General features: G+C 41.7%; 1 protein-coding gene across 3 annotated transcripts in view; it reads right to left on the bottom strand.

Moving 5' to 3' along the window:
* Positions 1–7,651: 7,651 nt before the first annotated feature.
* The window catches only part of LOC140465719 (transcription factor CP2-like), a 44,569-nt gene continuing 39,656 nt past the window's right edge, over positions 7,652–12,564 (bottom strand). For all 3 annotated transcript variants that reach the window (XM_072561376.1, XM_072561377.1, XM_072561378.1), the window contains 4 exons: positions 9,987–10,084; positions 9,184–9,326; positions 8,990–9,041; positions 7,652–8,061 (listed from right to left, as the gene is read on the bottom strand). In XM_072561376.1, coding sequence (XP_072417477.1) covers positions 8,024–8,061; positions 8,990–9,041; positions 9,184–9,326; positions 9,987–10,084 — 331 coding nt within the window. In that variant the 3' untranslated portion in view covers positions 7,652–8,023. The remainder of the gene's footprint in view (positions 8,062–8,989; positions 9,042–9,183; positions 9,327–9,986; positions 10,085–12,564) is intronic.

Below are 12,564 nucleotides of genomic sequence, written 5' to 3'. Positions count from 1 at the left end.
CCTAGACACCTCCATGTCTACTTTTTTGTCAACTTTGTGTTGCCTTTAATTGTTTTATTGAAAGGAATAAAACTACTTTCTAACTGTCCCTTTAATGTTAAATTCTGTTTGTAGTTCCATATGTAAATTTGTCATTTGGACAAATGCTGGTTAGTCAAGAAAAGGCAACATGCATTGAGTCCAAAACTAGAGGGCATAGGTTTAAGGCAAGAAGGGAAAGATTTAAAAGGGGATGAAGAGGCAACTTCAGAGTGCTGCACATAGGCAAAGAACTGCCAGAGGAAATGGTAGAGGTAGGTACAATTACAATATTTAATATACATTTTGGACAGGTAAGTGAATAAGAAAGATTTAGAGAAACATGGGCCAAATGGGATTAGTCCAAAGAAACCTGGTTGGCATTTGTGGGTTCGACCGAAGGCTCTGTTTCCATACTTATGACTCTGTTTATATTGAATGATTTGAATCCCTTTTAGTGTGGAAGCAGACCATTCAGCCCATAGAGTCCACATCAAACCTCTGGAGAGCATCCCGCCCAGACCCTCATCTCTGCATTTTCCATGGCCAATCCTCCCAACCACACCAACTTTGGTCTGTTTGGAGGATGGGGCGGGGGAAGAGGAGGGAGAGAACATGGAGCACCCGGAGTAGGTTCACACAGCCATAAGGAGAATATGCAAGCTCCACAGGCAGTTGCCCGAAGCTGGAATTGAATCAGAGTCCCTAGCCCTGTGAGGCAGCTGTGCTAACCACTGAGCTACCATGCTGCTCACATATATCAAATTCTAACATATAGTGTTTGTTGGGACTGGGGGAGTTTTGTTAATAAAGCAACATACTGTTAAACCACATTCAAAGCCCGATTATAGCAAAGGAAAAAAACTTGCAATTATGTAGTGCCTCTTACACTTGGAAATGTCCCAAAGCACTTCATCAACAATTAAATGCTTTTGTTTGAAGTGTATTTACTCTTGTAGGAAGTACAGCAGGCAATTTGCAAACAGAAAATTCCATACAAACAGAGGTGCGATAAATAAATGGTCTGCTTCAGTGATTAATGTTGGTTGAAAAATGATTAGTGAAACAAGTATCTCCTATCTTTTTTGTATAACACCATGGGATCTTTATCATCTCCTGCGGTAGCAGATGGATCCTGGGATTAACGTTACATCTGAACCCAAACTGACAATTGATTTTTGATTTCTCAAGGATTAACCTTTTACCTCCAACAGTCACTGGCCCATTAGCTGGAGTTCCTCAGGGATAGTGCTGTTGCACAAAATGCACCTATAGGCTTGTTGCAAACTTACCTGAGACGCAACAGAAATAGAATAAAGCAAGCCTTCTATTTTGGAAAGTGAAGGCACCAGGGAGTTTGCTGTCCCACTCCTAAGGCAAATAAAGCTCAGGATATTTTGAAGATTAATGGTTTCCATTATTATGTTGACCTGTAGCCTTTCTCTTCTTAAAGAGAAGTACTTTGCAAGGAATTCCTTTTACATTCTTTAGAATTACATTGAAGAATTCGTGTAACATGTTTCATCACGCAGAGGGTGGTACGTGTATGGAATGAGCTGCCAGAGGATGTGGTGGAAACTGGTACAGTTGCAACATTTAAGAGGCATTTGGATGGTTATATGAATAGGAAGGTTTTGGAGGGATATGGGCCGGGTGCTGACAGGTGGGACTAGATTGGGTTGGGATATCTGGTCGGCATGGATGTGTTGGACCGAAGGGTCTGTTTCCATGCTGTGCATCTCTATGACTCTACAATCATTTATCAGATGGCAATGAGTCTGGAAATAATAAATGCCTCCTGATGTCTTGATTAGTTTATAGTTGATGCCCTGCAAATCTCTGCTAGCATCATCCAAACTCTGCTGTCAACCTCCTAGCTTGCACCAAGTCCCAATCATCCATCACTCGCATGCTCGCTGATCTACATGGACCAGCAACTTATTCAATTTCAAAATCTCATCTTTCCATGGCCTTGCCCCCTCCTCCCCTAATGTCTATCACCCTGCAGTTTTTTTTAAAGATTTCACTGCCTTTCAAATTCTGGCCTATTGTGCACCCACCATTGTCAGCTGCGCCTTCAGCTTAACTCTGGAATTACCTCCAAAAGCATAACCATATTTCCATCAATGAGCTGTAGTCATATTTCTAAATAGTCACTGGGGCGTTGCTAGGAGTGAAAGTTAATGCGTTTACACGATAGACCATTGCTTGAATCTTGTGCTGTACATTTTGTGACACTTACTTCACTTTGTTTGTATTGTTTGATTTATGGGAACAATAAAGTTTGAGCTGGGGTATGAAATTGCGATTTGGCAATTTCAGTTTCCTGAAGTGTTCCTATTTGATCTGGCAACTGATAAAACAACAGGCTGCATTTGTTGAAAGCTAGGAGCGTGCCTAGGAGCAGCAAAACATTGAAATAAAGAATGGTAGCATAACAAGATGTTTAAAACCGGGGGTGGGGAGGAAGGAATGTGGAGAGATAACATCTCAAGTTAAAAATTAAAATGTGTTTAAACAAAATAATTGTGAAAGGTAGATCTTCTTTCATGTACAGTCGGTTATGCTATAACGCGGTAGTTCTGTTCTTGTGCAATCCCATGTTAGCAGAAAATCAGTAATAGCAGCGCCATTTAAACTAAGATGCCAGAATTTATTATAACCGATACAGACTTTAAAAGTTCGCGGTATAGAAACGGTGGCCCTGATTTGTGTTATAGTGAATTTGCATTAATGACACTCATTAAAGCAGAATGACCTGAATAGGCAATTGATTCGGAGACCGTGGGTAAAACAGCTTCAAAATATAATGGACCCTGGAAATCTCTGAAATGGAAATAAAATCAAAGCTGGAAGAGCTCAGCAGCTCTGGAAGCATCAATGGAGAGAAACAGTAAATAACCTTTTGTCAGAGCAAATTACTGCAGATGCTGGAGTCTACTGAAAACAAAAATGCTGGAGGTCACAGCGAGTCAGACAGCATCCATGGAGAGAAGGATTCTGCCTGACCTACTCTGATTCCCAGCATCTTTTTGTTTTCAGGTTGAGATGGTCTATAGTTCAGATGAAAGATTATCAACAGTGTGAAGGGCAGGAGAGACAAATGCATGGAGCAGAGGATAGGGAAGATTAAATAATAAACAATTTCAGGATGCAACAGGCAAAGATTCATTGTACTAGTTCAAACAAAACTGAAGGGAGAATGGCTAAATATCAAACATGAGGGGATTAAAAAAAACAAGAAAAAGACCAACCCAACAAAACCAAGGACACAGCATAACATGTAATCTGAGGTAATGATGTAAAATTGTTGAGCTCAATATGGAGTCCAGAAAACTGTGAAGGGGTGATTTGAAAGATGCACTGCTGTTCCTCATGTTAATCTTGAGCTTCACTGGAGCACACTGGGAAGTCATGATCAGAAAGCTCAGCACAAGGCGTGCAATGAAAATAGCAAACAATTGGAAGGTCGGGGTCAAGAGAGAGCAGACAGAGTTGAGAAATTCTGCAAAGCTATTGCTCAGTCTGTCATTCCAAGGAGACTACGGTGAACTAATTTGAAAAATGTACAAAGAAATAGCTGTTTCACTCAGGAGGAGAGTTTTAGGGCATTGGCCAGTGAGACAGGTGGGAGAAGTGAAAAGACAGGTGTTGCACCTCCAGCAGCTTATCCCCATTGCCAACATTAAACACTCTTCCTCTTGGAGAGGGACTGTTACTGGCTGTGACATTCTAGTACGCTCCTCAGTCGTCCCTAGTACACAGTCTTCCATGCAAGAAGCTTTCATCTTAATTTTCTCTGTGCTGGCCTTGTCTTGAATCATTCTTTATTCCTTGTTATAGTCATTAAGTTTTTATGCAGTCCATTCATGTGCTGTTGGGCTCTTCCCTTTGTTTTGTACTATAGCTATTCACAAAATTTTGTTATTTAACTGCCCTGGCCTCTATCCTATCCCACAAAGCTGCTGCTTCCCATCTCCAACTTCCACAGGTTTAAAAACTTGAATGTTTTGTTTCTGTTCAGGTCTGATAACATTTTGGGTTAAACACCTTTTTTAACTTTGTTTCTCCCCTATGATGCTGCCTGACCTACTGAAGTTTTCCTGAAACCTTTTGTTATTAGTTCAGTTTTTTGTGTTGAGTGCAAGATGGCAATTGAAATTGAGCATCTTTTACTGTTCATTCAAAAATATTTTAAGCTTCAGAAGCAGTGCACGCATTTTGTGAAAAGAAATCTTCTGGTTATATCTATTTCTTTTGCACTGAGCAAGTCAGCACTTTCTGTAAAATGTAACATTCAGAACACACACTGTTCTGGAATTGCTAAGTGATAACATTCAATTCTGCCCTTTGATAGGGATGGGGTTTTTCACCAGGTATTCAGCGCAGTTCAGGGCTGGGGAAGAGTAATTCGACATGCGAGAGACAGGGACTGAATGAATTGAGCCAGAAAGAGAATTTCCATATTATAAGTGCTGATATTTAGCTATACTATAAGAAAGGGTTTGGAGATGCTGGTGTTAGACTGGGGTGTACAAGGTTTAAAAATCACACACCAGGTTATAGTCCTACAAGCTTATATGGAAGCACTAGCTTTCCGAGCACTGCTCCTTCATCAGGTGGTTGTGGAGTAGACTCCATGACCAGCTGATGAAGGAGCAGTGCTCCAAACGCAAGTGCTTCCAAATAAGCCTGTTTAGACTATAACTTGGTGTTGTGATTTTTAACTTTGTACAAGAAAGGGATCTGAGCTAACTGAGTTTGTGTACAAGTTGAGAGCAGCTCAATAGCTCTGTCTAGCTGGGGCTCAGGGAAGTCCTGGGAGAGAAAGAAGCAAGCACAAGGCTGAAATAAGCTGCACTACTGAAAAGTCAACTGAGCTTATAAAGCGTGTATCTTGTTGTTGTTCTGTAATTTGACTATGGACTGAAAATTGGAAAAGAACCAAGGATTGTGGAAGGGATTTCTGCACGTTTTAAAGGCAAGCTATCAGCACTTATTGTAAGTACTGTTTACCCTGTTGTTTGCCAACCAGTGGAGGAGATTTAATTGCAGGTGAACTGGCACCAGGGGTGTCCATAAAATGAAGTTTGGCCGGCAACAAGTAATGATTGGTCTGCAGAGTGATGACCAGGTCTTGATGACAAAGGCCTTCTGCCTGCCAACAACGATGTGATTGTTCAGCAACCGGGAAGCCAGCCTTTCTGTGTGAACAAGATAGCAGGAGCCTTGGAATCTCTGGAAATGAAAGTGGTGTCTGCCTCTTCCAGTTTTTAAAGAAAAAATTCCAAAGCCCGAAGGATGGCTGTTGGTTTTTCCTCACCAGTTGCTGTCAGCTGCAATTTTTAACCACTTAATTAAAGACTTTAAGTTGTAAAACAGTTGCTCTGTGCTTTCTACAAGCAAGTTAAAGTATCTGTGGATGAAGTTGATGAATCGCAAGCTCTGACTGGCCATAGGATCCCCTCGGTGGACTCGAACTGTTAAACTGCTTCCCCAGTTTTTCCCTCCACACCGTAACACTTTTTTTTTGTCTGCGCATATTTATATATATAAGTATGTGTGTGTCGGGGGAATTTTAGAAGGCAGTTATAGTTTTAATTAATAGTGTTGGTGGTTCATACATAGATACTTTGAAAAGGTAAATAGTAAGAAGTCAGACGACACCAGGTTATAGTCCAACGGGTTGTTTTTTGAAATCGCAAGTTTTTGGAGTGTTGCCCCTTTGTCAGGTTACGTAACAACGTTCTAAAAGCTTGTGATTTGAAATAATCCTGTTTATGATGACTTCTGACCTTGTCTACCCCAGTTTGACACTGGCACCTCCACATCATCAAATGTATATTTAATAGTAATGATTGTCAAAGTACAGAAACTCGGTTCTTGCTTTCTGTCAACCTCTCTTTAAAAAGAAAAGTAAATTGGAGACTTTTGCCCAGCCTTTTATACAACCTTCGACTTCTGTGCCACTCTAGAAATGGTGGGGCTTGATTTGCAGGCCATTATGCCAGGGAGACCTGGAAGTTACACAGCTCCTGTGTGAAGGCTCTGGAAGATAGCTGTGGATGAAAAGTTGGAGTTATGATTGTGAATGTGGGCTGGAATGCAGTTTTGGAGTCTGGGGGAGCTTGGGCTGAAAGAGTATGAACAACCAGAATGAGAGCGGTTGTTGAGTTGGTCTGTCAGAGCATCTCTTGAAAGAGTTTCAAGGCCAGATCAACAAGCTTAAAGAACTGTAATCCCTTGTGAAGTTTTGTGAGATGTCGAGTTAGAGAAATCCATTGGACTGTTATTTGATGTACATTGTGGGGTGTGGGGATGCAGTTGATTACCTACATTTTCTACATAGTAATTCTGGATGCCAGACTGAAGTTGTCAAATATGTTACTGTTCTAGCATTAAAAAAGTCAATTTCGTTATTTGTTTTAAATTGTTGAATCTTAATTCTTTATTTTCTTAGTCTCTGCATTTCAACTTTAGTCTACATTTTAATAAAACTAAAAGATTGTTGCATAACTTGGAGATTTTGTGTGGAATCGTGACTTAAGTTTATCAGTCTGCTCTGATTTATAAAAGTTTATGGACAATCTTCTCCGTGCTGCTACCCTGTGTGAAGGAGGGGTTGCTGTGTTCAGTACTGAGTGTCCAAGACAGAAGCAAAGAGAAACAATCAATTTTGGGAGTAGTAATTGAGGTGGCTGGAGAGACCAGAGTACGTAGTAAGTTGTAGGACTAAGCCCCATTGTCCAGATGATCCCAGCTTTGACTTGGAGTATGTGCAGGATTATCTATTCATAGTGATGGCACTTAAATATATCTGCCTGCTAAACGAACAATCTAGAAAGATCAGATATGGACAGATGAGTGAGAACAGCTGGATGCCATCCATGTTCAGTTATCTCCTGGTATTTACTATGAGCTAGAAGTCCACTTGGATGTGATTCCAGATAGGGTTATGGCAATCATGAGTATGATTTAATAAGAAGTAGGGAGGAATGAGGGAGACAGTTTGGGAAAGCAAAAAAAACTGACTGAGCTATGGAGGAGCATTCGATTGTGTTTCAACACTGAAAGTTACAACAATCTGCTGAAAACCCAAGAAATTGATGTTAGCAAGAATAGACTGAGCTGAAATGGTGTTAATTTCTTATTTATCTTTGTCACAACTTTTTGTGTATAAAAAGGGTTTCATATCTTTTGAAATGTTTACATTTTTACAATGATTAAATGTATTACTATAAGGCATTATGTTGACGTTACCAATGGAGAGTGAATGGGTTATTACATGGTTTTTGAATGTTAATAACATCTACTGGAGGATGCTGGTGGCAGTCACTGTAGATTGACTTTAAAATGTGTCCTCCTTAGTTGCTGTTTTTATGTAAAATTCCAACAGCTTTTTTTTCCAATAGTCTACTATTGTTAATGAACTTGCCTGATTCACGTCCCTCTTGGGGAACAGTTGGCGGATTGTTTGAGTTGGGTTGCAGTGTTCAGCTGGAAATCTTGTTGCAAGTTCATGGTGAGCCCAAAGGATGTCAGAGACCGACGCATCTCGAGTCAAGTTGTTGGAAACGAGAAGAGGTATCATAACACGCCCCTTTCTTTCCTCCCCTACCCCCACCCCCCCACACCTCCACAGGATTGTTTAGAAATGAAACACAGTGCAGCTCAGAGCCAAAACCTGTCGTAGGAATATCGTTTCACTGACTGTTTTCCGTGTTTGTTTTGTTTCGTCTGTCTTATAGTCAATGATTCACCCAAGCAGATGTTGGAAGAATTTGATATCTTATGCATCATCTTATGCTCCCAAAGCAAGCATCAGATGAATCTTGCTGTCCAGCTCAATGATGTGACAGTGGTGGAAGTACCGCTCTGTGGTATCAGTTGCTGTTTGTGCAATAATTTAGGTTGATCTGTGCTCCTGCTGCTCTCGGAGTGAAAGATGAAAGTTCACAACTTCACCGATTTTCATTCTTTTTCAGATGCAACAGCTCCCTGTTTCCTATTTTAAAATCATGTAGTAGCCACCTAAGCTATCCACTGCAAGGGAAGAACACAGATCTGTAACACCACAGCAAAATCACAGAAGGACAAATGTCCAACTGCCCATTGGATTATGTTGTATGCTCCACTTACAATCAATTACAAATCAATATAATCTAATAACAAACTTTGGAGAGTTTAATCAAAATATTTGAAAATACCAATTCCCAAAATTATTAGTGGTCTAATCTCTTAAACGAAGAGTAAGATCATGGAGTTTAGAAGAATAGGTGGCTGTGGATGTCATAGAAACCGATAAATTTGGAACAGGAATGGACAGCATAAACACAGGAAGAAAGTTCCTGCTGACTGGGGATTCCAGAACCAGGGGCCACAGTCTATGGATATGGGATAGGCCACTTAGTGCTGAGATGAGGAGAAGTGTCTTTACTGAGTTGGGGAGCTTGTTGAATTCTCTGCCACAAAGTGGTTGAGGCCAAGATATTAATGTCTTCAAGAAGGAGTTAGATCTAGTTCTTAGGGCTAAGGGACAACACCCCTCCTCTCCTATCCCCACCCCACCAACACCACCACCGCCACCACTACCTCCAGTTTCTTCCTCACTGCACTGGGAATAGAGAGGTTAATGGTGACACTTTGTGTGTGAAGTGATTCCTTGTCTTGCAAAAATGTGTGAGACCCAGCTTGGCTCTTCCAGGATACTTTTAACCAACTTGGCCCGATCTTTTTGCCGAGAGGTAAGGACACTGTCACTGCATCATGAGACCCTCAATCCTTTTTATGTAGTTTAATATCAACCTGTTTTAGACAAATTTTGACACACCTCTGGAACAGGTAGAAGTTGACCCTGGGCCTCCTAGCTCAGAGATAGGGTACTACCATTGGACCACAAGAGCCCTACCCTGCCTGTGTATCCTTTATTAATGAGAGCTCATGATCCAAAGTGCAGATACAATTCATTTACCTTTCAGTGAGTTAATTATAAAACTGGATTCATCTGGAAGATTCCGAATCATCTGGAAGACAGATTTATAAAATATTAGAACAGCACTTTTCCTCTGCATTCTGGTTAAGCCAAAAAGTCTCACAGTGTGTGTCCTGAAACTCCAGCTGTGCAGAAGCCTCTGGCCCCCCTTGATTATGGGCTCAATAACTCACCTGATCCCCAACCAGGATATGGATCCCAGCTGCTCCCTGTCTGTAGATCTGAAGGATCTGGCTCGGTGAGATGCTGAAGAGAGCTGCCAACTTGTTGGTTAGTTCAGCTTTGGTTAGATCTTCCAAGTAGATTTCCTTGTAAACTAGGGAGGAAAATACTGAGGATGAGGCTTCTTATGAAGAGACCTGAGCCATTTATCTACACAAATGAGACAGTCAGGGTAATGTGTGTAAAGTAGAAACCCATTAATGCTTCAGAGAGATCATTGCTGCAAATGGGAAACTGTTTACATCTTCAATGGACTTTCATGGTCACTGGACAGCAGGAGCTGATAAGCTTTGCATTGGAATTCCTTTATCCCAATTTGGGAACAATTCAGCTGCCAACTGAGAATCGATTGTCCTGTGCTGTTTTATAGTCAAGTGACCAATTGTATATCTTAGTAAAAATACAACTGTAAATTGTATAAGTACATAAAGAAACCACCTTTTGTTGAATAGTCATTCTTTGAGCTGTATCCCTGAACATAGATGAAAGCCGTTGCCTCGTTTGAACCCTAAACCATATTGAACGTCACTTGAAAAACTACAAGGTAAGGGGGATGCCTTCTCCTAGGTTACTCAAATACCCAGGATATGACATGTTAATTCCTGAAGCTTCCTGGGCAACCCTGGAGAGGGAGCATCCCTTGGAGAAGGGGATGAAGGCCCATGATCATCCCTCCTCTCTGACAGCTGACCAGTTTCTCACTGACCCTCTCGGTCACCCTGGCTGTGCTCCTGACCCTGATGTGGCTACTTACCACACATGGCAGCATTGGGGGAGTCCTGGCAATCTTCCTTCTCCTTTCCCTGTGTGGGCTCCTGACACATGTAAATGGTGAGGCGCGGCCGAATGGACCTGTGGACAGAGACGGTACCGTCAGGGGGATGCTTTCTAATCCAAGCTTCTGCTGCTTTTGGCATTTTAATACAAAAAAAGCCTCATCATACCTTCCTCCTCTTGTCTCCATGCTGTCAATGTTGTGCTTAAATTCCATTCCAGAGATAGGAATACAGAATCTAAGCTGCAGAGCAGCAGTGAGGGAGCGCCACGCTGTCAGAGTCGGTGTGAAGGGACTGTTCCAGTGTCGGAGGGTCAGGGCCGAGAGAGCGCCGTGCTGTGTTATTGGAGACATTAACCTGAGAACCATTTGTCTTCTCAGGTACAAGCAAAGATTTCAATGGCACTGTTCAGAGAAGAGAACAGCATTTCTCTCCCAGGTGCCTGGTCAATGCTGATCCCTATATGAACAGATTATCTGGTTGTTATGATGTTGCTGTTGTAGAAATTAGCTGTGTTTTTTGTTTTGCAATGGTGACCAAATTGCAATTGTTTTTCAGTGTCTTTAAAATGCTTTGGCATACCCAAGGTCATGAAAATGTTGAAATAAAGGCAAATCAATCTTTTCTTTTACTTGTCTTTCGAACTCTTTAACCTCTTAAAAGATCCTTCTCAAAATGTCCAAATATCTCCTTTTATACATCAAGATCTCAGTGTTAAAACTTGTCAACTCAGGTTCCTGTAAATTGCTCAGGGGTGTTTTACTAAATTAGAAATAATATGAAAAAAGTTGTTGCTGTCCCTTGTGGTGGGGAGGGCAGTGTTCATTCACCACACGTACCATTATCCAAGGTCATTTCATCTGCAACAGGTCTCAATTCACCATAATTTGTTGCTATTCACTTCAATTCTCTCTTTTCGATCTTAAATAGTGTGGGGTAAGAAAAATACTGTTTGCTTCCCAATGTAATGACCAGGATCAAGAGCGGACCAGATCTGAGAATAATGTGGAAAAATGGAATAGCTGTAGATCATAGAATCCCTAGAATTTGGAAGCAGTTCATTTTACCCATCAAGGTGTTAGAGGTGATTTCCTTGAATTCCAGGAGCAGCAATTACTGTTTTATATGCTGTTGCATTGTTTTGGAACTTTGGGGGAAAAAAAGTCAAAACAACAGCAGTTTAAAAGGGAGAAGGGCAGACAAAGGAAGCACATGGTGAGGTCAGTGCAGGAGAGAGAGAGAGAGAGAACCTGCACAGTTACCATCTTTGCTGTTTGTATTCGTATATCGCTGGACATCGGAGTGCATCTGGGAAAATTAAACAATGAAATTCACAACTAATCTTGGAGGAACTGTTGGGCTAAGTTCACAGCACAGAATCAGATAAGTTAATTGTTTTAAGTCTGCCCAATAGAAAGGCTGCAGTAGTGAGTAGAGTGGATTCTTTCTTGATTATATGTTTTTGGAGATAAGTCTCTTGATTAAACTTAATAGATATGGCTTATATTTTAACTTGGGGCAGTGTTTTGTAGAGGAATAAGATGGTGTTATTTTCTGTAGATTGTGAAGGAGCAAAAATGGCCTTTAGTACAGTGATACGTGCTTCTTGTCAGATGTGATAGTTTAGAGAGAGTTTAAGGGTTACTGCGGATTATATCTGCCATAAATGCTGTTGGATGCGAATCTTATCAGATCGAGGTGGATCAGTTGGAGAGACAGATAGAAGCGATGAGGAATTTGCAAAACCAACAGTATGTGATGGATGGCAGTTCTAGGAAGGGGGGAAAAGGCTCAGATACAGTCACATAAATGAGTTAACTCCAGGAAAGGTGAGAGAGATTGGCACCGAGGGCAGGGGTCTTTTGTGGATATACCCATTTCAAACAGGTATGCTGTTTTGGAAAATGTAGGGGGTGATGGATTCTCGGGGGAATGTAGCACAAACAGCCAAGTTTCTGGTATTGAGACTGGCTCTAATGCAACGAGGGGTACGCCGGCTTCCAAGAGATCAATTGTGTTAGGGGATTCTGTAGTCGGAAGTACAGACAGACATTTCTGTGGCCAGCAGAGAAAAAGCAGAATGGTGTGTTGTTTCCCTGGTGCCAGGATCAAGGATGTCTGAGGGTGCAGAATGTTCTCACAGGGCAGAGGGGCCAGCAGGAGGTCATTGTCCACATTGGTTCCAATGACATTGGAAGGGAAAAGGTTGAGACTCTTAAGGTGAGATTACAGAGAGTTAGGCAGAAACTTAAAAAGGAGATCCTCAAGGGTAGTAACATCTGGATTACTCCCAGTGCTACGAGCTAGTGAGGGCAGGGTGGGACCTAGGGAGATAGGAAAGATTAGATTACTTAGTGTGGAAACAGGCCCTTCGCCCCAACAAGTCCACACCGACCCGCCAAAGCACAACCCACCCAGACCCATTGCCCTACATTTACCCCTGCACCTAACACTATGAGCAATTTAGCATGGCCAATTCACCTGGATGGTGGGAGGAAACCAGAGCACCCAGGGGAAACCCACGCAGACACTGGGAGAATGTGCAAACTCCACACA

This window comes from Chiloscyllium punctatum, chromosome 42, assembly GCF_047496795.1.
Source record: "Chiloscyllium punctatum isolate Juve2018m chromosome 42, sChiPun1.3, whole genome shotgun sequence".
Taxonomy (NCBI): Eukaryota; Metazoa; Chordata; class Chondrichthyes; order Orectolobiformes; family Hemiscylliidae; genus Chiloscyllium; species Chiloscyllium punctatum.
Note: the sequence above shows the minus strand (reverse complement) of the source record. Positions and strands in the feature narration are given on the sequence as shown.